General features: G+C 49.4%; 9 protein-coding genes across 9 annotated transcripts; 6 read left to right on the top strand and 3 right to left on the bottom strand.

Moving 5' to 3' along the window:
- Positions 1-2,538: 2,538 nt before the first annotated feature.
- Positions 2,539-4,017, top strand: CTRU02_213077 (uncharacterized protein; the record flags this gene model as incomplete). The annotated part of the gene is made up of 1 exon (XM_036721642.1): positions 2,539-4,017. One exon carries the CDS (start codon positions 2,539-2,541, stop codon positions 4,015-4,017), a length of 1,479 nt encoding a protein of 492 aa, XP_036586811.1.
- A 3,336-nt stretch (positions 4,018-7,353) lies between these two features.
- On the top strand, positions 7,354-8,241 carry CTRU02_213078 (fungal cellulose binding domain-containing protein; the record flags this gene model as incomplete). The annotated part of the gene is made up of 1 exon (XM_036721643.1): positions 7,354-8,241. One exon carries the CDS (start codon positions 7,354-7,356, stop codon positions 8,239-8,241), a length of 888 nt encoding a protein of 295 aa, XP_036586812.1.
- A 1,855-nt stretch (positions 8,242-10,096) lies between these two features.
- Positions 10,097-11,053, top strand: CTRU02_213079 (uncharacterized protein; the record flags this gene model as incomplete). The annotated part of the gene is made up of 1 exon (XM_036721644.1): positions 10,097-11,053. One exon carries the CDS (start codon positions 10,097-10,099, stop codon positions 11,051-11,053), a length of 957 nt encoding a protein of 318 aa, XP_036586813.1.
- A 795-nt stretch (positions 11,054-11,848) lies between these two features.
- Positions 11,849-12,939, bottom strand: CTRU02_213080 (uncharacterized protein; the record flags this gene model as incomplete). Its single annotated transcript, XM_036721645.1, has 2 exons — positions 11,849-12,636; positions 12,705-12,939. 2 exons carry the CDS (start codon positions 12,937-12,939, stop codon positions 11,849-11,851), a joined length of 1,023 nt encoding a protein of 340 aa, XP_036586814.1.
- A 1,065-nt stretch (positions 12,940-14,004) lies between these two features.
- On the top strand, positions 14,005-15,018 carry CTRU02_213081 (uncharacterized protein; the record flags this gene model as incomplete). The annotated part of the gene is made up of 1 exon (XM_036721646.1): positions 14,005-15,018. The coding sequence occupies one exon, from the start codon at positions 14,005-14,007 to the stop codon at positions 15,016-15,018; it is 1,014 nt and encodes a 337-aa protein (XP_036586815.1).
- Positions 15,019-15,447: 429 nt separating this feature from the next.
- CTRU02_213082 (Initiation-specific alpha-1,6-mannosyltransferase 2) lies at positions 15,448-16,737 on the bottom strand (the record flags this gene model as incomplete). The annotated part of the gene is made up of 2 exons (XM_036721647.1): positions 15,448-16,144; positions 16,355-16,737. The coding sequence occupies 2 exons, from the start codon at positions 16,735-16,737 to the stop codon at positions 15,448-15,450; spliced, it is 1,080 nt and encodes a 359-aa protein (XP_036586816.1).
- Positions 16,738-18,007: 1,270 nt separating this feature from the next.
- On the top strand, positions 18,008-19,059 carry CTRU02_213083 (uncharacterized protein; the record flags this gene model as incomplete). The annotated part of the gene is made up of 3 exons (XM_036721648.1): positions 18,008-18,318; positions 18,400-18,589; positions 18,655-19,059. 3 exons carry the CDS (start codon positions 18,008-18,010, stop codon positions 19,057-19,059), a joined length of 906 nt encoding a protein of 301 aa, XP_036586817.1.
- Positions 19,060-20,694: 1,635 nt separating this feature from the next.
- CTRU02_213084 (BCL5p) lies at positions 20,695-22,228 on the top strand (the record flags this gene model as incomplete). Its single annotated transcript, XM_036721649.1, has 2 exons — positions 20,695-20,934; positions 20,987-22,228. The coding sequence occupies 2 exons, from the start codon at positions 20,695-20,697 to the stop codon at positions 22,226-22,228; spliced, it is 1,482 nt and encodes a 493-aa protein (XP_036586818.1).
- A 1,191-nt stretch (positions 22,229-23,419) lies between these two features.
- Positions 23,420-24,679, bottom strand: CTRU02_213085 (cytochrome mitochondrial precursor; the record flags this gene model as incomplete). The annotated part of the gene is made up of 3 exons (XM_036721650.1): positions 23,420-23,452; positions 23,508-24,309; positions 24,366-24,679. The coding sequence occupies 3 exons, from the start codon at positions 24,677-24,679 to the stop codon at positions 23,420-23,422; spliced, it is 1,149 nt and encodes a 382-aa protein (XP_036586819.1).
- Between the last annotated feature and the right edge of the window lie 1,467 nt (positions 24,680-26,146).

The raw sequence follows: 26,146 nt of genomic DNA on the forward strand, positions 1-26,146 counted from the left end.
TTTGATGTTGACGAGTCAGCTGCTGGACCGGGGTGGTCTGTCAAGTAAATTCAGACGGAGAACTGAGGAGGAGGGATGAGGGAACAATGAAGCTCTGTCGATCTTCCGTGATGTGCAAACCGTGGGCGGGAGCATCTCTACCTTATATGCACCCGGACCAAGGTGGCCTACGGATGCACCATGTTGTGCTCGACTGTACTATATTCTCGTGCCGCTCGAGGGAAGCCAGACCAGTTGACATCTAAGCCAAGGGCTTGGCCGGCGTCGTGTGCATCATGGCCCGCCAGTTTACAAAGTGTCGCAGGCCAGGGACCAGGAACCTACTGCATGTGGTGGTGTTGCGGTCTGCGGGCCAGCCATTCCCAACTTGAAAGCTCTGGCCGAACCTCATGCTGGCCTGTGCATGTGAAATTTTGACTTCTGTCGTCCCAATTGACCATTCAGAAACCTCAATAGGACTGGGGAACCGCCGGCTTTCAATGGGGAAGCTGCTTTCTTTCTTGTGGAGGCAGCAGAAGCAAGTTTGCTCAATGCTCTCTATATTGCTCTTGCAGGACAACTATGCCTACTCCAGCACCTCGGCCCGCACCGGCCCCCCTCCTCTATGAAGTTGGAGTGGTGCAAGCTTTGTAAATTGAATGCACGGCTGACAGCTGTGCAGTGGACTGCGCATGAGTCTCGAAGTCGAAAGGATCATCACCACCTGAGCAGAACCCATGGCGTCATTGTGTAATCTGATAGGTCCGGCAGTTCGCAGTATTTTTCGGGAGGGAAGACATGTCAACTTATCAAGCAGTCCCGTGGCCCCCAGGGGGGTTCACAAGTGTGGGCTACTGGCCGGGGGTTTCAGTGACATCGTCTCGGCGATATCAACCGTTTAGAGGCAAGCAAATCGGCGGTACGTGGTGAATCGCAGTGGAGTTTGCCGCTGATCGCGGGGTAATCAAGGCGCTTGGAGAATTGGGGGTTGGGGATTGGGCCTGAATAAAGAACACGTGGGTTGCAAATTGAGACGGGACCTTCCACTTTGATGAGGAAACCCGGCTCCAAGAGGCTGAAGATGGAAGCTATGTGTAATGATGTGCCCTCCATTGGGCGTCAAAATGAACTTGGCGACACAAGGCATTAGTGACAAGATTCGAGTCTGAGGCCCCCTGTCAGCCTTGGTGGGAGAGCTCAGATCGGGGGGGCTAGCTGATTTTCTTCGGTAATCAGGTCATGAAAGGCAAGTCTCATACTATTAGATATCACATTGACATTCATTTCACTTGCATGACATTTGACAATGCTGTTTGCCCGGGAGGGGGGGCAGTGCCTTTTGTCGCAGAGATTCGTATTCAGCCCAAAAGGTACGGATAATCTGACACAAGTTAACTGCGCGGATCCCTTTTTTAATGAAGATCACCCAGAAAGGAAGGCACTTAAAAAAGAGGTGTACATGGAATTTCATGCAGCCTCGTCGTTTTGTATACATGGTTTTGAAAGCAGGGACAGTTGACGGCAAGGTTTCGTGACTAGTAACTGAGTAGTAGGGACTTTGGAAGCCCTGCCCCATCGTCACCAAACCAGAAACTGCAAGATCATGAATAAGTGGTTGAGCGCACATTGAAAGAAGAAATGTAAGATCCCTTGCAGCATGTTACTTGCCCAGAATCACCGCAGCCTGCTGTCTACTTCGACTGTATACGCGGGTCCGATACGAACGTATGCCGCAGTTGAGATGCTCCCTAATCAAATGAAAGTGGACATAAAAGATTCCAGTTACCCAAGATGAAGAGGCAGACTTGAGCGACAGGCATCCAAGTCCAAATATTTTGGCAGTTCTCAATTTAAAAATGAAACATGTCATAACCAGTCGCTCGGGCAAGGTTGACAACTGCATCTATAACTGGCTAGGCTTGATGCGATCAGATCGCAAGTCAAAAGAAACGTGGAAAAAAAGAAGGAAGAAAATGACAAAAGCAAAATATGTGGATGCTAGGTTCCTTGTCTCTCGTGTTATATGTCTAGGTAAACCAATCAGGACGACCGCATGCTAGTATACAAAATACTCAGACAAAACCGTTGGTAGAACCTACACAATTGAGGCTGAAGGCCGCGTACCTTCCCTGACATCATTAAAACTTACTTTTATTACCTATTTTATCAAACCGTGCGTAGATGCAAGGCACAAAAATCCTTGCAAAGTTGCGTAAGTTTCTTTTGTTGCTAGTAGCCATCCTGCCAAGTATAATCCATTCAGTTGCCTGGCGGACATTTGCGCTCTCCTACCTGATACATATTCCCCATCGTCTTTACCTCCTGCATTGAGCCGCCATTAAAAACCAACTTGACTGTTTGTAAAGCATGGTTTGTCTGGTTCGCTTGATCATTTGTCCGGCCGGTTGTGGTTGGTGGCACATAGATGCAGACATCACGCAACTACCCACATCTACGGCCGTGAGAAATAGGGGGGCGCGTTGACCCTTTGGGCATCTGCTCACCTCATCGTTCACCACTCACTCACTCACTCACTGCTCAGCTAACAGGCCCTTGACTATGGAAACTGAATTCGATGCCTTTGAAATTGACGATTTCGGCCCTTCGGTCCGGGTACAGGTGCCAAGTACCAGTGAGGGCCTGAGCCAGTTCAACCAGGCTTTCCTAGACCCGCAGCAGCGCGCCTATGTCCAGAACATCGACTTCCACGTGGTTCTCCCGCCCATCAGTAACAAACGTCTCAAGAAACTGCAAAGCCAACGGGAAGCAGCTGAGAATGATGCCTGCTTCACACGCGCTGTGACAAAATTCTTTGGGCGGTTGGCGAAATGGGAGCGCCGTCGATATGGGCCAGGGGTCACTCTGAAGCTGGTCGTGGCATCGCCGACGGACTGGCAGGCAGAGGAGATGGAGGAGGACGGAGAACTGACAAACACTCACAACATACGGTCCGCACCGATATGGCAAGTACGAGACCACTTTCGGTATATCCGCTTCGATGAAACTTTGCTGCAGCCGTCCGGTTCAGGCTCGTCGGGTCTGCCGCAGATTGCGTGTGTATCCGATTTCGAGTTTGACGGGGGACCGGGCGGACGGAACATTCACCCCGACGTTATTTCGGCCATTTCAAGCGCGTTGGTATCGGCTAGGAAGATGGAATGGAAATTCCAACTTCCCACACGACGCCTGATGACTGCCAGAAGAGAGATTAGGTCTTCTCTAGGGAACGCTCTGCTCAATACAGCGTTTCCTAGCCTGGTTGACTTCAAGGTCAAACTCCAGGATGCAGACCCCCACAATGAAGCCTTTGAGCCGGGTAGTCTGCTGGAGGATGGAGAGGAAGAAGACAGGCTGAGCCTTGGAGTGCGACGTCTCTGCCAGCTTCCGACTCTAAAGAGGTTGCAACTAGAGTGTCTGTGGGTCTTGTCGCCAGCAGCAATTGGGTCGCAACCGAATCTGCCTGACATCCAGTGTCCCTCTCTTGAATACCTTTACATCGACTGCGCTGTTACAACACCAGATGGGAAGTACTTGCTAACGGGCAATCTCGAAAAGGCCATGATGGATGACGGCGGCTATGCAAAGACCTCGGACGAATTCATGGCTGCTTTTGACTCCGACGACTCGGACACGTCTGACTTCCAACCCGACTTTGAATGGGCGAAGCAAGCTGGCGAGTTCCCTGGGCGATGGTTCAGATTGACGCCAGACTCAGAAACGTTTGTGCCACTTGCGCGCTCCTTTGCTGGCGCGGTGGTCAAGATGCCGTCATTGCGCCGAATGGACATCCACTTTGGAGGGACTGCTACGAATACACGAGCACCTTTGGATATGTCCTATTTTGCTCCTCACGAGCCGAATCGTGGCGCAAGTCAGCTAAATGGCAGGAAGGCATTCGATGAGGAGAATGCTAGCCGTCCTCGTTGGTTCCTTCTGGGCGGCCGGAAGTTTGACAAGCATTGGAAGATACCCTTGGAGCTGGAAGGTGATTTCAAGGGAGGGTCAGGTCGAGGCTGTGTTCATCTCGCCACTAATTAATAGAAGTAATACATGATTTGATGTCAGAGTCCAGCTATCATACTGTGCAACCGCCTGACGAGGGGGGACTTCGGCCCAAATATTGCAGATCATTTTAAACGGTCGTGTAAAAATGATATCAATCCATAGTAAAGTTCGAGCATGACTGGCTCCCGCTCGCTTTTGCGCAATGTCGTATCTGCTAACCGTATTCTTACCCCTCCTGTCTTAAAAGTGCGGGACATATACCTTAAAGGCTTTCCAAAAACCACTGAATCGTAGAAAGGAGCAAACTCTTCAAGCAGTCATCCCGGACAAGAGTATAGTGGGCGGGGCGCCGTCCATCCCAACGGATCCGTCTCAAAAAGGTCCAGGTCATCCGGCCGGCTTCCTGCGGACCGGGGCCATTTCCCTGCATCATGAGCATGGTAAGCATGAAACAAAATAAGACGTCTTTTCCACCGAAAGGGAACCTGCTGAACGATCCGTCTGGCGTATTACTGAACCAGCATAAGTGACGAGGCCGGTTCAAGCGTACAAAGCCAAACACACTGCTGGCAACCTCTTTAGCCGCCGATTTGACTTTTCACCCGACCTGATGGAGCTGTACCCGAACGCTAAAATCGTATTAGAAACGCGGGACCTGCAGAAAAGCGTAGCGCTGTGGGAAAAAAAAAAGTGCACATGTGGTGGCTACCATACTAAATTTGGCCAATTCTGGGCTGGCAATGGTTTCCCACCTTGGCCAACGGGTTTAAGAATAAGGGTACAAATATTCGACAAGCTTACAGTAGACAATCTAATCCCTCCGTAGGTATGCCTTAAGCCCACGGAATATTTCTTAGCTGTCTACTAACCATTTCGTAATACCATTGTTTCATAACTGGGAAGGTTTTGTTCAGGAAATGATTCCAGAGAAGTTATCCGTCTCAATAACAAAGAGAGATGTAACCGCTTTGTAAGTTTTTACATATGGGTGTCTCAAATGAACCCTTTCCGAGGGCAAATGATTCCGCTGCGGTTGAAGAAGTGGTCATCAAGCTCCTGGTGATTTGGAGCATGGTTTTGGGGGCCTTTGGGGCGCTTCATTTCTGGGTTTGGAGTTTGTGGGCGGCCAGGTCTATCAGCTGATCATGTAAAATCGACGCACATGAGCTATTCAGAACTGGTACAAATTGTTATTATTTCATGACGGTAAGCTTGGAAGCAGTGATGCTAACATAGAGGCCTGAGAAAAGCAAGTTGTCCCAGGGTTTTACGGCAGGTTCCCAAGATTCAGGAGCATAAACAAAAATACCGGCCAACCGCTTTCGGTTCCGCTCAGGCGTCTAGCTCATTGTCAGGAGCCTGGATGTTGCCCCTTTTATCTTGGCCCAGTGCCCCTACTCAGTTCAAGCCGATCGGTGTCTAACGCCAACTACATCACATTCAATAGCGGGGCCCAGAACATCTCGTGTTTTCTGCCTGTTTGGCTGTGTCTTGGTGTCCTTGAAATTCAGACGCGGAAATCAGTAAACATCCTTGAGAATATGTTGTAACGCCGTTGATCCCTACCCTAACACCCTTGAATAATGTGCCGCTTCATTTACGCTGGTTGATTCACAATCACCAGCAAGGACTAGTTGCAGGAAAGGACATATGAATTTTCCCCTTTTGAGATGCTCTTTCATGGGGTTTCTCAGCTTCATCCTTGAAATCTACAAGGTGAAGCAGGATTGGGTCGAGTTGTCCGCGAGGATATTCCGCAGACACTACGCCATGTTCCTGCCGCGGAACTACGTCCTCGCATCGAGTCCCTGTGGGTATCCTTGGCGTCTCTTAAGATGACCGGCAAACTTGCCGTGACTTGGCTCCACAGTTGCTATCACTGACGCTTAAAAGTCGATTCCTTGTTAATATTTCACTAGGGCACTACCAAATGCAGACGGTATTGAGTGGGCTGTATGTGAAACGCTTGGCAGCTATTCGAATTCGTCTTAAGGGCCCGGTCATCCAAGATCGTTGGGTTCTCACTGGCCTCTTCCTCTACAGCTGCCCCGTCGCAACACAGAAAGATCGTTCGAGTACACCACAATGACAATGAGAACCGACTCTGCAGCAGTGTTGTCAATGTTAGATTACTAGTTTCGGTTTGAGGGCGTATATCAATGTCACAGTGACTGCAAACCCTTCTACTGCTAGCATTGCAGAGCTCTTTTATCACCGCTTGACCGCGTTTCAAAGTAGACTTTTCACAAAAGCATGTAAACGAAACAAACGGTTGAAAGCGAAGTCTATCGGCGAGCAAATTATGCTTTAAAGTCACTTTAAAGACTACGGTAGGTATGCAAAATCGCTAGAGTACCGTAAATCTCGTTTGCAGCCAGCACGCTCAGTACCTATGCGAATGGTGATTGGTGTTTTCGGGAGCAAATTGTTGTTTAATCTTAGAGGCCGATTACAAACCGAACAGCGGGAGAGACGAATGGTTTTTCAAGGAAAAAGTTTTTGTTTGAAATGAACATTCGGCATGAGTTTGCCGTTACGGAATTTGTATTCCTCCTTGGCGCTATTGCCCACCACCCTTTAACCACCCATCCCTGATCGATGGCACGAGGCGACCGTTCGTCTGGAAAATGATCGCCTCCAACCAAACGATTCTAGTTCGCCTTCGAAGCCTTAGCCTTAGCGCCGTCGACGTGAAACATTTGCAACCAAGGCCCCTGTCCGACATAAATTGCGAAGCCCCTAAGGGCGTGTTCTCGACGGCAAACGCCTCTTTTAAGCAAAAGGTCGTCATCCGCCAGTCCCACGTAAATTACTTCCACGTTTTTTGCACCAACTACCTATAAAAATTTCGTCAGACCGTCGCGCTTAGTACTGCAGGGGCAGTAGAAGAAAGGGGATGCGAGTTAATCGTACTCGCCTATCTGCCTCGGCGCTGTCCATCCAATACCATCGGAGTCTTAGGTGTAACACATAGGCGTTCACAGTCGTGCCATAAATTCATCTTACTAACAAAAAAATGAGATTGACCTCCATAATTGTTGCAAATGTGGACAAGATGATGGAGCTGGAACATGCCAAAGACCCGAGTTCATCGTACTCGGTCGTGCTTACTGGTCGTTTGGTATAGGAGTCGCTTAGGTCCTTGGGGACAAAGTAATAAATAAAAGGCATCATGAGATGCACCGCTCCAGTAGAAATCTTGTTCTCACACACACAATTCATTCTTTGATTGACCCTCCTTTGATCTTCTGTTACCAGCAGGCTAGTCCTCTACATTCGTTTCTCCAAGACTTGATCTCGTTCGCAACCCAAAGATTTGATTGCCAAAACCACTCATTACCATCATCAACAAATAACAATACCAACAAAATGAAGTTCTCCGTCGCCGCTGCCTCTGCGCTTCTTCCCATTGCCTCTGCTCATTACTTCTTTGATAAGCTCATCATCGACGGCAAGGAGACTGCCAGCTTCGAGTATGTCCTTTCCAACACTCGTGCTGCCAAGTACAACCCTACCAAGTGGGAAAATGTGCGTGATGACATGACCCCCGACTTGCCCGACTTCCGCTGCAACAAGGGCGCCTTCACCTTTTCCGGCAAGACCAAGACTGCTGAGGTCAAGGCTGGCTCCAAGCTTGCCGTGAAGCTTGCTATTGGCGCGACCTTCCAGCACCCTGGCCCGGCTTTGGTCTACATGTCCAAGGCCCCCACCACTGCCAACGCTTACAAGGGCGATGGCGAGTGGTTCAAGATCTTCGAAGAGGGTGTCTGCGACAAGTCCAAGGACTTCACCAAGGATGCTTGGTGCACTTGGGACAAGAACACCATCGAGTTCACCATCCCCAAGGACACTCCTGATGGAGAGTACCTGATCCGCCCCGAGCACATCGGAGTCCACGGCGCCCACGTCGGCCAAGCCGAGTTCTACAACACTTGCGTTCAAGTCAAGGTCACTGGCGGCGGCAATGGTACCCCGGGCCCGACCATCAAGTTCCCCGGTGGTTACAAGAAGACGGACGATTCCTTCAACTTCAGCATCTACGGCGGATACAAGCCCTACCCCATCCCCGGCCCCGCCGTCTGGACCGGCGGTAGCAACTCTAACTCGGCTGGCAACGAGACCGAGGACGCCACCGACTCCGACGCCAGCGGTAACTCCGGCAACAACGCTGCTGCCACTACCTCTTCGAGCCCTGCCCCTACTCCCGAGTGCAACAAGGTGCGCCGCAGCCGCATTTTCCGCGAGGCTCGCAACTAGATTTTGTAGACTCAAAGTCTTGGTTGCCACCAAAAGCCCCGGAAGTTACACCAGACATAGACTCCTTCAGGAGGCCATCAATTTAAAAACCTCGAGAAGGTATGAGTGGTCAACGACACGCAGGGGATCTGGGGTGGCAGGACGTGGAATCAATTTAGTGGTGTTTTGCGCTTTCTTTCCTCGCCGAGTGTAGCTGGCACTTGGGTATTCATTCTGTATATATTATCACGACGAAAAGGCAACAACCCTCGTCGTATAGTATGAGTTTCTTCTGATTATATATGTATTTGTACACTCAACACCGGATTGTGTTCACTGTGTGAAATTCTCTAATTGTTCTCCCCAAGTGATGTGTCGATCTTTGCTGCCCATAACACCCCTGGAGAGTAGTGCAAGATAGCGTCGCCAATCCCTTTCAAACCACCCAAGTTAATTAGCTTCTCATCTTACCCTCGCTCTTGTTTGAAGGCACTGTCAAGTATCAATTCTCAAAAAAGGAATATGAAAGATATTACACAGTTTTTAGGGTTTTGGGCTTTTTAAATAAAATAATTCAGCCCCACCCTCTTGGCTTCTCATCTGTAAAGCTGGTTTCCAGCATGGAACGTACAAGCTAGGTAGGTACTTAGAACACTACTGCGAGCTTATTCATGACAGCGAACTCTAAACAGGGCACAAATACGCTGCCCCAGGGAGGTGTCACTATGGTGTGGGCCCTGTAGCCGCCGGGACGTTCTTTTACACGTATTAACCTTTACGCTAGCCAGGTGCGCCCAAGATATGTATAGTTACTCGCTGTCTGTAACCTTACTCTCTAATATCCAATACTAGGTGTTTTCTTTAACTTGCCTATTTCTACGTATGTTGGTTCTAGAAAGGAGCAAAATACGGAAAGTCTAAGAAACTTTTCACATGAGAGATTCTTGTTAAAACGCAAAACCCCTCACTGGCGAAAGTACCTTATAGATAGTCTGCCTAACAAAACCTTGATCATATTCGTAATCTCTTTTAACGCAGCGTGAATGTTTGCTATGTCAGAGTCACAAGTCGTTGTTAGGTACCGATTCTAGCCGATCGTATCCTAAGTGCTGTAGACAACACACGGCCATGACCGATGCACACGATCACTAACGCTGTGGCATTCCATCGAAAGCAGCAATTGTCCAATCACCACGACGAATTGGAAATTTTAGATCGCCAATCGTTGTTTAACGTTGCCCAAAGTCAATTACGACAGGGATTGTTGGAGTCACAAGACAATACTTGCTACGTGGGATATCGGGCTCGAAGCATTCTCCGAAGCCAAAACTTGATGAAGGGATGCCTCCTCTCATCCCCCAGAATCTGACCTCTCTGAACCCCGGCATCAAAGTCACAAGCCCCACTCCGCCTCGTCTTCGCCAAGAATGACTCACTCTGCACCACTCTGCACCATCGAGCCTCCAACCAATCATCGACTGTCCCAGCCCACCTTAAGCAGCGCCAAATGCCTGCTAGCAGTCTTTAGCGAGTTGAATCATCATGTGTGAGACCAGCACTAGGCCGCTAATGTACAGGGATTAGGGAGGCATTCACGATGACGGCCTACACCATGCCCAATCTATCTTGTGCTGGGCCATTATCACCATCACCCGTCAGCCCAACACTAGGCAACACGATCATGATATATATCTCTTCACTTCGCCGACCTTCTATCAGTATACAAACTCATACAATCAGATAAAAACGACTTAGAGTCACCCGGCGCCCTTGCATTCACATCCACGCCCTTCATCGACATCCCTTAATTCCCCCTACACCGAAACTTACAAACTCGACCACATATAAGACACACCACCCCCCAAAACTCGCAATCATGGGCCTGGCATTGCATAACAGCAGTGATGCACTAGAACTTCTTTCACAAGACCTGCCACAGGTCGGCCGTCTGCGTCCTGGAACACATTACAGAGGCGCATACCTCCGTGTTGACGGCACCCTTTCATTAAGTCGAGAGCACGCACATCAGAGGCTCCCCCTACTCGACCTCATCCTCCTCCGCAACCACCAACGGGAAACAACACAACGGCCCCGGCAGACCCGCCGCCGTCACCAGCAGCAAAACCGGTCCATTCAGCAATGGCGATACGACGAGGCCGCCGAGGGCCGCGCGCTCGCGGCAATCGCGAGCGTTAGGCTCCCCGGCAGCAGCTTGTGCCCCCAACGCCGCCGCACGCCATCCCTGGAACGGCAAAACGCCTTCTGTGAACCCCGTAAGACCAACAAGAGCCGCATGGCCCAACGTGCGGCGCAAGAGGAAAAAGACATTGCGGAGTTGTACCGTCTCGGTCTCCTTTTCGACGACGAACATGTCCGCGGTGAGGAATTTGAACTGCATTCAATTGTTCACTCCGAGCCTGGCTACACCATGCGTCCTGCCAAGAAGGCGCACAAGAGCACAGCTCAAGAATACTCCTTTGAAGATGACCTGCAGTTTGCGCTGGATCTCTCGCTTGCCGAGCTCGGCCACGATGAGTCCTTTGCAAGCTATCTTCTCCCCCCTGGTCTGGACGAGATCTCGTCCGCGGACGAATCAACTGATTCGTCGCCCTCACATTTCATTTCTGAGCCCGTTAGCTCGCCACATTCTTTAAACGACGATCTTCCCGACTTGACGACAGATTCTGATTCCGACCACGCTTCATTGGACTCTTCCTCCATTGACGAGTGTTGGACAACACCCCACTCGAAGGATGGAACAAGTAGGATAGGTGACGTGGTAGATCACGATGTCTCCGACGATGCCTGTATAGGGCTGGGTGACGGCTCGTAGCAGGTCCGCAAAGGAGATCCCCGCGCGCCACTCGGATCTCGACTGCGCTCTTGTGGTCGGGTTATATAACCCCCCAATCGGACTGGCCCTCATTAGCCCAGCCCATCCGGGTGTCGGATCGCGTGGTCTTTTGTTACTTCATGTCATAGTATTTTTTAGTGTTCGGCAGAGTGCTCGTAGTTCAAGACTACTGAGCTCGCCGTTTTTAGATGATGCCTTGTCTGTTTGACTGTCAGAGCAGTCAAACAGGTCACGGAATACATTGTATCATTAGCTTTCTCTTCTTATCTAGAATATGATTAAAAATCATTTTTCTCTGAACTAATACTAAACATCGTGATATGCGCTACTCTCCTTTTTACCTTAAATTGACGTTGTGAGACTCTCTGCCAAAAGCAACATGAGTGAGACTAGTTACCTTGGGCAGTGATGTGACATTTGGACGCTAATTATGGCCGTTCTGCGCCAGACATAGGGTAGCCATCCGTCTATAAATTGCTCTTCTGATTATCACATACATACATAATCATTCTAGTTCCGCCTTGCACCAGAAGATTTTTCGCACGATGAGTTTATCATGTAAACAACTTATTTTAAACCTTCAAACAATTCTCTTGTGCTTGTATACCGTTCCTTTCGGCCAGCCGCAAAACGCCCCAGCCACAAATCCCACAAAAAAACACTCCCATAGGCGTAATAGGACTCAATATGCGCCCATGTACCAGGATATACTGAAATCAATGCGGAAAGTCCCTTTCGACGCGACTCTCGCCGCAAACAGAATTGAGTAGGATCCTACAGTAGTAATGCCAGCCCAGTCAAGATGACAGCTAGCATTGTCCATGGTGCCCCAGGCCCATATCGAACACCTGAGCTAGGCTCGCCCTCGGATAATCTCGTCGTGTTTACTCGCATGCAGAGAAGCTCCGTGTCCCCTACGCTTGCATCTCTGAAAGCGTGACTAATCATGAGTATCTGCACCCTATTCGCGGCGGCGAGATATCGCTCCGTAGCGTTCGACCCAGGAATCACTCCGCTATGAAAGCCTAGGAAACCCTCTCCGCTGGTGATTCCCAGCGTCCTATTTCGTTCAGCTGTTGTGTTGCGCGCATTGGTGCCGTCTGGAACGATGTTGATGGTCACGAGACCGAATCCGCCGTACGACCCGAACAGTTGACGACCCAAGTTTGCTTCGGACGCGTATTTCAGAGTAGAGCTGCACTCGGGGAATGACGTCCATATGCTTTTGATTCCATTGCACTTGTCTTCGAAGCTGAGGTTGTTGCCCTTGGTCAGGATGGCACGCACGCAGTCTTCGCCCAGCACAGGCGTGCAGTCGGTACTGTCCGCGTTCTCCTCCGAGTAGAGATCGGTAACGTTTGCCGGGTAGACTTTGATGTCAGGTGCTGTAACACAAAACGGTTCGGTCGTCGTACCCAGGGCGTCCGAGATGTTGCCGCCACCGGACCATTGAAAGTCGTAAGTTGTGCTGACATGATGTGGACTGTCAATCGTTATTGGATTTCCTTTGATGTCGGTGACGTTGATAGCAGGAGGGAAGGCGAAATCGGTTACATTAACACCTAGATAATGTTAGCATCTGAGGAAATAGAACAAGCCTTTTGGTGTTGGGTTCGGTAAAGGTACGTACGCCAAGTCCATTCCCTGTCACCTCTGTTGGACGGATAACTTATGTCGGAAAACGGAGTGAATTTGATGGAGCGTGTCGCTTTTGGGTTAGTAATGGCCTCCCGGTAGATTTCATCAGACCGACTCTCTTCAAATGTCGGGTCGGAGTTGTACGGCCCCCCGGCAATGAGGCTTGAGTTGTAAAAGCTTGCCATGGCCTGGGAGGCCATGAGCATTAATGACACGTGTGCTTTCATGGCGTTGTGTTTTCTTTTACATTTCAATAGAAAAGAAAAATAGCATATAAGACTTCGAGGTCGAAGTTGAGAGATATCTGGTCTTATTATATTTGTGAAAATCATTCTTGGCATGGTCGGGCAATTAGGATCGGTCGATCTTCTCGGCTCCGCGCCCGAGAAGTGTGGAGATAGACGCACTACGTGTGCCAACCCATTAACGTCTCACACGATGACGCAATTCTTCAGCTTTTCAGGAACGGCGCTGAAATTAAGTTGTTAGTGGCTTTGACGACAATAACTACTAGCCAGGAGCTTCGTCTAGGCATCACTCAACACATCGCTGCAATCATTTATCGGCTCGGCCGCAACATCGTTTGTCATTTTGAATTTAACTCAACACAGCGGGCTTAGCGACTGTCTTCCAGTTTCTATAGCAAAAAGAATACGAACACCACAGATATCCTGTTGAATATTTGAGCACATGCGAACAAATAGCTACGGAAATCAACTACATTGAGATTGGTTTGATATTCGGGTTTTTAAGGGTTGGTTTTACTTGGAATACGTGCATGCAATTCCTACCATCAGGGTATCCTTCGTAGTGAGGCAGATATCCGAATTGATCATGCATTTAGACCGTGGAGTCAGTGGGTACTGGCTGTGATATCCTCGTCGATGTATAAGTGTTGGATTAAAGAGTCGCCTAAGTTATATCTTAGCTTTGCTCATTCAGGATTATCAGCTTTCTCCTTCTGGTTAGGAAGACGGGCTATTCTCGAATCCTTCGCAAATGCTTCAAATCCCAGCTAAGCGCCGAGGCCAATTGGGTTAGACGGAGAATAAACAATCAATGCAACGTTGAACCCCACATTTTGCACTGGCACCATCTTAGGAAGCCGCAATTATGTCAAGGACCAGGATGTGACGGATCACCGGCCGTGCCATATGGACGACGTCACAGACCTTCGGGTCATTCTATCCGAACCTAACTTCAATCCAACAACATCAATACCGTAGTCCTCGCTTATTACTGCGAGCAGTCTTTAAGCCTGAAGCCCCTCGACACTCTAAAGACGAACGATCATGGCGGTTGATAATCAACAGGCAGCAATATCCCGAACAATCAAGGTCGGCGATCGGGTAACCTGGCTCGAAGCCTTGAAAACAGATCGGCCCATCCTGGTCCACCTCAACGCCGACACAACATGGCTCATTCAACTACCGTACCCACAGCATGCAGCGGCCCCTACGGGACGGAAACGATTCAACATCCTTATCGACCCCTGGCTCCAGGGTCCGCAGTCTGACGTTTCGTCTTGGTTTTCCACGCAATGGCACGTCGTTGAGCCCAGCGTGAAGACCATGGCTGAGCTCAACTCTCTTCTGGCCAGCCTTGAAACCGGACCCGACGACACTCATGAGACTCAAAAGTCATACATAGATGTAGTAGCTATTTCGCATGAGTTCACGGACCATTGCCACCAAGCCACACTAGAGGAACTCCCAGCATCGACGCCAGTATTCGCAACTGAGAAAGCCGCGGACCTGATCCGCACATGGAAGCATTTTGAGTCTGTAACTACAACCCCTGGATTCTCTTCGTCAACAACAGATTGGAAATCGACTCTGAGCATCGCGGGACTGCCGTCTTGGGTTGGCATCGGGCGAGTGATTACCGCCGGGAACGCTTTGTATTACCATTCTGCTGTCATGATCGCGTTCGACCTCGGCAAACCAGAGACAGTTCTGTACTCGCCCCATGGCATACAAGCATCAGACCTATCTCCAATTCGCGACGCTGGGTTCTCTACTCTGGCTTTGCTTCATGGTCTCCATGATGTCCGAATTTGGATGACGAAGCAGTTGAATTTAGGAGCGTTGAATGGCCTCAAGGCCGTTGAAGAAACTCAAGCACGTTATTGGATCGCCACTCACGACGAAGAAAAGAAGGGTGCTGGCTTTATTGCCCTCATGTTGATGCGAACGCGCTATACACTAAAGCAGGCCGTGGAGGCTGAGGAGAAACGCATGGATGGGAAGGCGCCAGATTATGAATTTGTTGAGTTGGGATCTGGAGATGGAATGCTACTTGAGTAACCTTGTATGAAGCAATTTGTAGCTGTGATTGGGCTTCGTTGAGACTTTCTAACGAGCTAGAGCGCAGCGTATGCCATGGCCTTATATGTGTATATTGTAGTATCAGGTAGTTTAATAAACATAGCATTCTCAAAACGGGTTTTGACCATGGGAGAAAACCTTGAAATAAAACAACCTCTAACGATGGCATTTCGCCCTAACCCACGCGAACAGAAAATGATTGTTGTTGCAATCCTGAACGAGAGGTCAGAGTATTTGTGGGCTTCCTTTATTGATATCTCAAGTGCCATAGGATGATAGCAGAGTACAGAAGACCAGATGATATAGTCTCAGTTTAAAGTGGTATCTAAATTTAAGAAAACGCTATACAAAAAATGTACATGGCCCCGCTACTAAAACAGAATTCTCTTTGTCTTCGAGACTGGAACTTCATCGCTTGTCTCCTCTCCAAGAACCGCCAAACAAGTGTTTTACTAAAGCACCCTCAGGAATACTTCCGTCATTTGTACTACCTGAATGAGGCTGTCCCATACCAAACCCATCAATCGGCAAGACTAACGCGTCACCGAATAACCTCGGCGGTCCCAAAGATGACAAGTTTCTAATGTCTGTCAAAGTTTGATCGGTCTCTTGTAGGTACTCCCAAACCACGTCCGTCCATGCCGCCGGGCCTGTGGAGTTCATGACCTCGAAGCTCGTAGGTTTCCACGTCGAACTGTCCTCGCCGTTGCTGTGTGTCCGTACCAGGTCCTCTAATGATCGAATAACACGAGACACCATCTTCTGGAAGACAGGATGTCCTGGGGCAGCCGCAATAGTCCACTGACAGAATTGCAATGCGTGGGGGATATCAGCCCATCTGCCTCCGTCGCGTTGATCGAACTCGATACCAACAACGAGTCGGGTCTGGTTACGCAGGTTTTCTGGAACCCACTCGTCAATAGGTTTGAGAGCAAGCGTGTCGGTATCAGTATAGACGCCGCCCTCAATGTCGAGAAGAAGGTATCGGAGGAGATCAGACTTCATGCCAACGTTCGGTAGGTTTTCGTACGTCGAGACAATTGTGTTATTGTGGCCAAAGTGACGGCGAATAAATTCCCTGCTGCCGATTTCACCTACTAGCGTACTTGAAAGTGTCAACTTCAGGGAAGAAACAATGCTGCGCAGGAGACCCATCATGCTAGAAGCACCAAGATACAAGAAATCATGGAGACAAGGGCTTTGCACACTACCCCATTGTTACACCTTTCTTTGTGCGCCAAGGGAATTCTCAACGTCGACAGAAGAGGCAACTCCTAACTCCTGCCCTCGAATAACAGTGCTTGAAAGTACTCACTACGTGTAGTCCCTGTTCATCGCCAACCATTTCGTCGTCTCCTTCAAAGTATCCGGGTCAACCGGAGTTGTCTCATCCCATACTTTCGGGAGCATAATCTGCCAAATTTTCGGGGGAATTAAGTGCCCAGCCCGCGGCTTCGTCCAAGGCGATTTTGTGGAGCCATCATCCCACGTACTGTGATCTTTGGTGCTGATGAGCCTGTCGTTGTAAATTCGGCTGATGCTTCGCACGCTAGAAGTGCCGTACAGCCAGCATAGGGAAAGAAAGATCAAAACGAGACCGATATGAAGACGGGTGCGGTATCTTAGGCGGGAAACGAAATGAATAGTTTGATCCCAAAGCGACAACATTGAGCCAGAGTCGCCAAACTTGACTGCCATCGTTGTTCTAAGCAGCGACCAATGTGGAAAGACAGTCTAAGAAAATAAAATAGCACGAGGGCACGCCTAAGCGTTGGTCGCCGGAAGGTCAATGATAGGAGCCTTGCAAAGGTAGTTGACTAACAAGGAAAAGGAAACGGCTAGTTAAACCGCCCGGCTGGGCGAGGGGACTGGTGTAGAAAAGGTGAAAGATTGAAGCTGGGCGGGTGAAATATACCCGGAGTGCGTACCCACGTAGAAAAGCAGGCCGTGAGGTGCACATTTTTCGGCAGGTCCCCAGTAGAAAAAGACACTGACTAGGCGTGGCGCCCTCGTTCCATGGTGTGAGATCACCAACGAGCCAATAGTAAAGTCGTGACGGGACAAATCGTCAACTATTCCTTTTACGCGCCCGCGAAGTGCGCCACCCTCCCCTGCATTTGAACCTGGTCTTCCAATGCGAATAAAATTACAAATGTCCGTACAAGGCAACGGCATGGCCAGAAAAAGAAGTAAAGCGCAATTTACAACCAACAACTGAACCAACAGTGACTTTTTATTGGCTGTTGGTCCATAAAAGATCCCATGCCCCCCTCAGCAGATGAAGACCCCGGACTATTTTTGAATAATACCTAGTATTTTATCCAGTAGAAAGGCTTCAAAGATTTGAAGGCGGGGACCTAAAACCTTGGCTATTGGTGCCAGTTCAACCACGTGTGGCACCAGGACAGACTGGTCAACCAACTTGAGTTCCAGGCTGTAGAGGCTAACCGAGGATCAGTGTGAAACAGTGTCAAAACGAACATCAGAAGAGAACAAGGGGCGAAAGGTTCTAAAATCATTGAAGTCAGTCTTTGAATAGACCTCGTAGTATCTTGGCCAGAATGGGTGTCGAAAATCCGGCTAGGGGGATTTTGAAACTCATCAGCCGACATCATTGGGCGGCGTTTCTACTTGTTGGATGACCAGATCCCTCCAACGTGCACCTTCATTGTAGACTGGAGCCGGCGTAATGAAAAGGGGTGGGCCGGGTTAATGTGCGTTTGATTGATAGAAAATAAAAGGAGAGGACCAACGACTGTTTCTCCAATACCTGGGGGTCTGCTCTTCGCAGCCTTGAATAACACCACACGATCCGGGTCTTGCGCCTTTTGAGTATCGCGCCATAAGAAATCTTTGGTGAATCATTGTGGGTTCTGCATAATTCACAAATGTTGAACTTCGTCTGATACGAATCCCTCTTCTAAGACCTTCGATAACGAGAGAACGAACAAAAAAAAGGCACACGGCCATGTCAACCAACATCGATATAGAACTGTTACCGACTATTCCCTCGTCATGGACTGCTCCTACATCTTGCTTCGCCAGCACCCTCTATTATCGCGTTTTGCTTGGTGGTGGTTACTTCAGTAATCTCTATGGTACTCCTACTCCGGTTCTAGATGGCAATACTCCTATAGGCGACTGTTTCCCTCCATCTTTCACCATTGGCATACCGTACCGAACGGATGGTGACTGTCCTACGGGCTACACTCGAGCCTGTGCCACTGCGGGACCTCTCCGGTCAGGCAAGCCCATAAGTACTGTAACGTGCTGCCCAAGGTAAGTCCAAGTCTCATATATCAGCGTAGCCTTTCGATTGTATGAAGAACTTGTCCTGTTTGTTGACGCGCTAGAGCACAGCGTTACTAGCAATGCATTCTCTTTCATGTGCAGAGACCACGAATACGGCTGCCACGGAACCGGCACTGTAGGTGCCGTATGGACTGGAGTCATCACCGACATTGGGATCTCCCAACCTACAGAGGAACCAGTGACGCGGACGCCGTTCACCAATGAGGGAATCGAGGCCTGGGGAATCAAGTTTATCTCGGTGGGTTGAGTTCATTCTTCTTGATGGAAGTTCAAGGAAGTTAAGCTAGATACTAACTGGTATAGGTCGCTCCGACAACAGTCGCAGGCTCCGCAGGAACCACCGATCCTTTTTTGTCGACAACGAGTGAGACAGCGACGAATAGCGTTTTACCCACAACAAGGGTCGATGGAGGAAATAATAACTCGTCAGCCGGTCTATCAAGTGGCGCCATAGCAGGTGTTGCCATCGGCGCCGCTGTTATCGTAGGAATTCTTTCTGTCGTTGCTTTTCTCGTCTACCGCAGACGCAAAAGAAGGAACAACGATAACAGCTATCCCGCAACAAACGGTAATGAAAATGGACCCCTTGCGAACAGAACTAGCGAAAAGTATGCCTACTCTAATTACCCCGAGGGTGTTAATGACGAGAGACTCCACGAAGCTCCTCCAAGACCGGATCAGAGGCAGGCGTGGGAGTTACAGGGCTAGAATGCAACGGATGCAGATGAAACGATAAGCCGACGCTGGGAAAATAGTAAACCAAGGAAGTTGCTCTTAGATGGCGTGATAATTCAGTTTGCAGCACTATGATTTGCTTAGATACCTTCCTTTTTATTTCGAAGTCAAGCCCCGAGGCAACTACTTCAGGAGGCGGCGGTTGTAAATACATTTAGTACTTAGGTTACGTAGTATCATGATGAAACTTGATCCAGCAGCTATGTTGCCGCGCAGGCTCGTGGACGCCTTGTTGGCGCTTTCAAGTTTCCCGCACGTCGATAAACTCCGGGTTCTGTTCAAGTTGTGTAAGCAGTGGGATTGAGTATATGTCTCCACAAAGCACGCTCTACCCTGCCTTGCTTTAGTCTAAGAGTAAACCGGAAGTCTTTCGCTGACACTTGAGCGTTGTTTATGCTTTCTATCAAGCTAGAGTGCAGTGTATATCAAGATCTCTTATGGATATGTTGCGTAGTAGTTTCTCAGTCATAGCGGTATTTAAGCAGCATTTCTGTCATGGGTGAAAACCAGAGTTTCTGAAAGAAAACGCTTTGCAATAATGGCGTTTCACCTCAGCCGACGTGAACAGAAAAACGGTTGTTGTTATAATCCTGAACGAGAGATCAGAGGATTTGTGGGCTGGGTTTAACAATTTCTTCACATGCCAGACAAAGATAACAAAAAGCACAAAGAGTCAGAACATCACGGTCTTAGCTTAAGGTAGCTATAGGCCCGGATTAATACATTTCTATCCCAGTATTTCTTTTTTGACAGTGTAAGTATCATTCGCTAAATACTTTTTAGAGATAAAGTATACATTAAGTAAAGTCTTTATAGGGGATTGACCCTAGGACATTATATCCTAGGTTCTAATGAGGTTGGCGCAGTAATGAAACAGGCGCTGGACCCGTGGCTACTAACAGCCAACAAAAACACCCAACCTACACAACCACCATCATTCTCAATGATAGAAGGTAGGGGGCGAATTGTCAATTCGCAACCACAGGTCCAGGAACAAAGAAAATAATATCAATCGATAGCTGAAAGTATTCGCAGACCTAAACAAAAGAGACGAACGAAAAAGCTTAAGAATTGGCTTCGCGATTGCAGAATTTCTAAAACGAGTGACTGTGTATGATAATGATGATTATTCCTCCATCTACGATGTCCCAGCCTGTGGCCTCGAAGGCTTTCCCTCGCGCGCCGCCCCATGCCTCCTCATTAGTGGGCCTTACGCGCTTCCAACCCCTTTAGCTACCATACATCCTAACCCTGTCTCAGTAATTCCCTACCTTGCCTTACTTATAACTTTTGGAATGCACCTCCGTAAATAAATCACTGTTCACACGTTGTTACCTACCTGCGCCAAATTGGTTTTAAGCCAGTCTTTCTTGTAGGCTGCCGTATTAATTTCGTAGTCAGGGAAAGTGTTTAGAATACAGCTGCGGTTGCTTGAGGGTCAAAGCGTATGGGCAGCCTAACCACTCTCGGGCCAAATTACCACTATTATAAGATTACCTAATTTCCTGTTGAGTGAATGTCTTGGAAATAAGCCATAGATATAAGTAATTGGAATATGAGTCCTCTGAGGACTCCCAATTCCACTTTATACAACAGAACGCCAGCAAAATGGAAGCGATACGGCGCCTGGTCGGAGTGCCTGCGGCGAGAAGCCCACCGCCAAGAGTAGAGACTGACGACATCTATCCTCTTCATATGCTGGATGACACTAAGACACTCCGAGGGATTGTTGTCACTTGGACACTACGTTTTGACGATGTACTCGATCCGGAAAAGCTGCATAAATCATTGATCCGGCTCCTAGAGATAGGTGACTGGAGGAAGATCGGCGGCCGCCTGAGGATGAAGGTAATAAATCTTTTCCACCTGCAAGGTTAACCCAGCTGACTTTAGTTGCTAGGAAGATGGAGGATTAGAGATTCACGTCCCGCAGGCCTTCACAACGGAACGTCCTGCGTTGAGTTACAGTCATGAACATATATACTCGAACATTGCGGATCATTCAGTAGGAAAGACACTGCCTAAAGCCACAGATGGACCATCTATTCAGTCTGGGCCTCAATGCTTCCGCTCCTTCGCGGCTCGTGAAGGCGCACCAGCCGCGCTGGACGATTTCATCTTCAGTGACATTCCTCAGCTGTCGTTACACATCACCTCATTCAACGACGCGACGCTCATTGGGCTCTCTTGGCCCCATACACTGATGGATGTGATGGGTCAACAGGCACTTCTGCAGGGCTGGTCTCTGGTGTTGGCTGGCCGTGCATCCGATGTACCGCAGGTTCTGGGGGCCAGAGAGGATGTTATATGCGCTGCTCAAAGCGGACATGAGGAAAAGGAGGAATTCAAATTAAGAGATAAAGTAATGGGGGGCTGGGGCCTGGTTACGTTCGGGGTGCGATTCGCTTTGGACATGATGCGCAACCCTGCTGTCGAGACACGGACCATTTTCTTGCCTCAACGAGCCATCAAGAAGCTGCGACAAGAGGCGGAGAGTGACCTGGCACACTCAGATAGCGACAAACCACCCTTTGTCAGTGACGGAGACATACTTACTGCATGGGCAACGCGTGCGGTGGCTTCGTCGCTCCCACAGCCACGGCCGGTGACTGTGCTTCACGCACTCAACTTGCGGTTCCGGCTCCCGTCGCTAATCGAGGCACCGGGCGTTTTCATTCAGAACATGGCAATAGCAGCATATACATTTCTGCCTGCTGATTGTGCGACTAGCCCGCTTGGACAGATCGCGCTGGAAAATCGACATCATCTTTTGGACCAATCGACGGAAGGCCAGGTTCTGGCCTTCATGGAAGAGCTATCAAAGGATTCTAAAGGCGATCCTAGGGTGCTGTGTGGCGATTCTAATGCTCTGCTATTGCCCTTGACTAATTGGGACCGAGCAAACATCTTTAAAACTGCTGACTTCAGCTCTGCGATTCTTACTTCGGCAAATGTAGCGTCTAGAAGCAGCCCTCCGGGAACAATCACGTACCATCACGCGGATTCAATGCAACAGAATTCGGCGGCTAGGAACGTTGTGGTAGTGCTGGGAAAGGATCATAGTGATAACTACTGGATAACCGGAGTTCAACTGACACCTTTAACTTGGGATAAGATTGCAGAGGATATTGCAAGGCTCTAGGAATATCATTCCTTCCTAGCTGGTAACTGTTGGTAATTTCTGGTTGATTAATGTAGGCTTCATTCCAGCAATTTGCGAGATAATCAAATTCACGCGCGCGTGAAACGTTTATGTAATTATTTTTTGAGTTAACTAATGTTCCCTTAAATCAAGCTATACCCTGATTCGCTTCATTCTAAGAGTAGCGACTTTGATCTATCATTATGCCCATGTTTCTGAAAAAAGTCAGCTCGTTCTGAGGCAACCGGCTGTCTGTCGTCGACACTTGAATGACCAAGTGAATGTTACAATTTCTGATGTAAAGCGTTTTCAGCATTTAAACGCAGGGAATTTTAGGCGAGTGAGCTTGGAACACGGGCTTCTAAGTTGGTTTAGACGATGCCTATAGAGTCAATGCAGAGTGATTGGAGGATTGCGCAGCACGCAGGTACTTTTTCAGTCGTAGAATCTTACTGTTGGTATCACAGGGTACCCGTAAGAGGGATACCTGAGGGGAAAACTTTGTCTTTTGTCTGATGTCTATGGAACAAGTTCCAACAGAAGTGCTAGAGGAAGTGGCTGTTGAACTGATAGCCATCTGTCGGACTGCCCGTCACGTGGGCAGCCCGGGTGTCGACAGGATTGTCGTCCACGGAGCCACTTCAACCCAGAGTTCCGGCTATTCCAACTAACATCTTGTAATGTCAAGAGTTGAAAAGCCATGCGTAGGCTGACTATATACCATAGAATTAGTAGTAAAGAAATAGACTTCTTACAATTGTTGTTTAGTTCCCCAGAGCAATTGAATTATGGCCTGCTAGCAGGAAATGATTTAGTCAGAAATGCACTGGTTCTAGTTTCTTAGGTGTTGTATCATGGACCTGAAGATATAACTTGTGGTACCTAGTAACCGTTCCGAAACCGTATCTCCAATTAAAGAAGACTCTGGAATATGGGCATATGACTCGTGGAGGAACAAGAACCACACGAAGGCAGCAGAAATGACATTTCTAGGACACAAAGAACAGGATGCAGGCCAATCACGCATGTTAAAATGCCCAGAGTAACTTCTTAACGGGGGTATCGATTTGCGTATGCAAGCTATATGCAGGTAGAATGAAAAATTTATATACAGCACTTCAGTGGTATCATAGTATGGCACGAAAATCCTGCAATCGAAACTCCCCCAGCTTTCTCAAACACTTGGCACGCTTAAGAGTACCAGTTGTTGGGGGTCCACTTGACCTGCAAAGTTGTTAACACTTGGTCTTCTCCGAAACATGATTCGAAAGGAACTTACGTAGCTGGCGTCGATCTTCTTGAGATCGGGAACACCGAGGTTACCGGCGTCAATGGCGAGCTCGTGCTTGATGATCTTGATAGCCTTGGTGACACCCTCCTCGCCGAAAACGTTGGCGAACATGAAGGGGCGGCCGAGACCGACAGCCTTGACACCGAGAGCGAGAAGCTTGAGGGCGTCAGCGCCGTAGCGGACACCACCGTCGGCGTAGACCTCAATCTTCTGGAAGATCTCGGGGTCCTTCTCGTAGATCTCGAGGGCGACCTCAAGGGAAGAGGGGGAGCCGTCAAGCTGGCGACCACCGTGGTTGGAAAGGATGATGGCGGGGACCTTGTTCTCAACGGCGGCCTCGGCGTCCTCGACGCTCATGATGCCCTTGACGATCAAGGGAAGCTTGGTCATGTTGGCGAGGCGGTGGTACTCGTCCCAGGTGATGAGGGAGTAGTCGGAGTCAGCGGAGCCGACACCGAAGCGAGCAGCGCGGTGACGGTTGCCGTCGGCAGCGGAGTCAACGGTGTAAACAACACCCTGGGCACCAGACTCCTCAATACGCTTGAAGAGAGCCTCAGTCTCAGTGTTGTTAGCGGTCAAGTAGACCTGCTGGAAAGCAACCTGGCCCTCGGCCTTGACGGCGGAGATCTCCTCAATGGTCTTGGAGGCGTAAAGGGCGGGCATGTAGAGAATGTTCTCAGCGGCGGCAGCCTTCATCAAGTTAAGCTCGGCATCAGGGTGACCATAGCCAGCGCGGGCGCAAGGGCTGATGAAGATGGGAGCAGAGAAGTTGTGGCCCAGGATGGTGGTGCTGTGCAAGTCAGTATTGAGACTACAAAGCATAGCCCAAGAAATAATCCAACTTACTTGAGGGTCTGCTCAATGTTGGTGATGTCAACCATGACACGGGGGCGGAGGCGGTAGCGGTTGTAAACCTCCAGGTTGTTGCGGTAGGACCACTCGCCAGCGGCACCGTTGCGGTAGTAGGTGTAGTTCTGGAGGGGGAGGTAGTTGCGGGCAGCAAATTCGAAGTCGGGGAGACCGATCATGTCCTTCAGCTCGGGCAGAGCACCGGCCTTCAGGTCGGGCAGGACAGCCTCGATGCCGGTATCAGGCTCGTTGAGGAACGGGCGGGCGGCGATGGCGCCGGACGCCAGAGCGGTGATGAGAGCAGCACGCATATTGTCAAGCAAAGAATGAATAGTGGTGAGTGATGACAGTTAGCACGTGTGCGATGAGAGAGATCTTCGGATCAGCAGGACGATGCGGCCCTATGAGACTATTTATCGTTCACCCGAATCATCGTACCGTGTAGCCCGCTCCTTTTGCTATAATTCTAATGTTCTTGGCACCGCTTCGAGCTTTCCGGCTTATACCATAATTGGATAGAGGAGCGGGCTGTAGGCATTGGCACCCGAGCTTCGAGCTCCATGACGTGCGCCATGGGGGCTGGTTGGCACCATCTTCGTGGAGCCGAAGGTCCCGTCTAATGTTGGGACGACAGTGTGTTCCCGTTGCATGAAGCCTGGACAGTAAGGGGGAGTCTGGATGCAGGGAACCGAATCTTGGCAAAACGGACATTCTTGGTCCTTTAGGACATGTCAGCGTGGTACTCGGTCGTCCCAGCAGACTTGGATAGGCGGGTTCCACAACGGGCCAAATGTGGAAGGTTGACTAGCATGTCTCTGGAGAGTGACGGAGGGATTGCAGCGATGGCTCGAACTCAGATAAACGATGGTGACCCGCCGAGAAGCGCGAACGTCAAGGGCGCCTCCTAATCCGGGGAGAAGACCGTTATCAGATCTTGCGTGGTGGATCGTCAAATACCGTGCCCGATCTTTTGACTGACGTATCACGTTGATGGACGTTGACCAGGATGGAGTCAGTTTCATAACTGCCCACAGCGTGTCCCTTGTATTCTTACCTGGCCCCCCGAGAGGGAAATGCAGGGATGGTATGGGTAACTGAGTCAATGTGACAGGAGCCACACTAGCTTAATAAGAGGCCGCTATAGCTGAATAATGGTGTAGCGAGGTAATGAGCTGAGTCGTACGGGAGGCCTAGTGGAAAAAATTACTCAATGATGGGACAACTGCGGGCTCATGCGAAGGGTTAATGAGGGTCTAAGTGAATAAGCGCGCGGATGGTGACAGTGTTGGTTGTGTCGCTGGCAAGCGAGTCCCAGAAGTTTGGATGAGAGTGTTAGCCCGGTCCTTGAAGGTTCCAATGCAACGGCCAAATTCATGATCCCGACTGAAGATGATTTGGGTCCCCGGAGAGCTCGGTCGAGTTCCGCTGTCGAAGAATTAAGCCAAGTACATCATACGTAGTGGCACCTTATTTTGTCGTTCACGAGAAACAGGGCACCAGCTTGTCTCAGCGTTACGATGCCCAGCTTTGGTGCGTTGACTTGGGCGTTCATCCCCTCTTGTCCCCCCCCTCATATTTGTTTTTGTTGTTTGTTGTTGAGAGAACATCATGCTTGAATCGTCCGGTGTCTGGAAACAATGATGTAGTTTTTTTTTCCTGTGCTTACAGGGATAGGCTTCCCTTTAGCCACACAACAGGTAGGTCACATTTCTTCCCACTTCAATGCTACCTACCAAATCAGTAGTGACGTACTTCTCAAGCGAAAATTTTGCCTCAAC

This window comes from Colletotrichum truncatum (genome assembly GCF_014235925.2).
Source record: "Colletotrichum truncatum strain CMES1059 chromosome Unknown Contig_0009, whole genome shotgun sequence".
Taxonomy (NCBI): domain Eukaryota; kingdom Fungi; phylum Ascomycota; class Sordariomycetes; order Glomerellales; family Glomerellaceae; genus Colletotrichum; species Colletotrichum truncatum.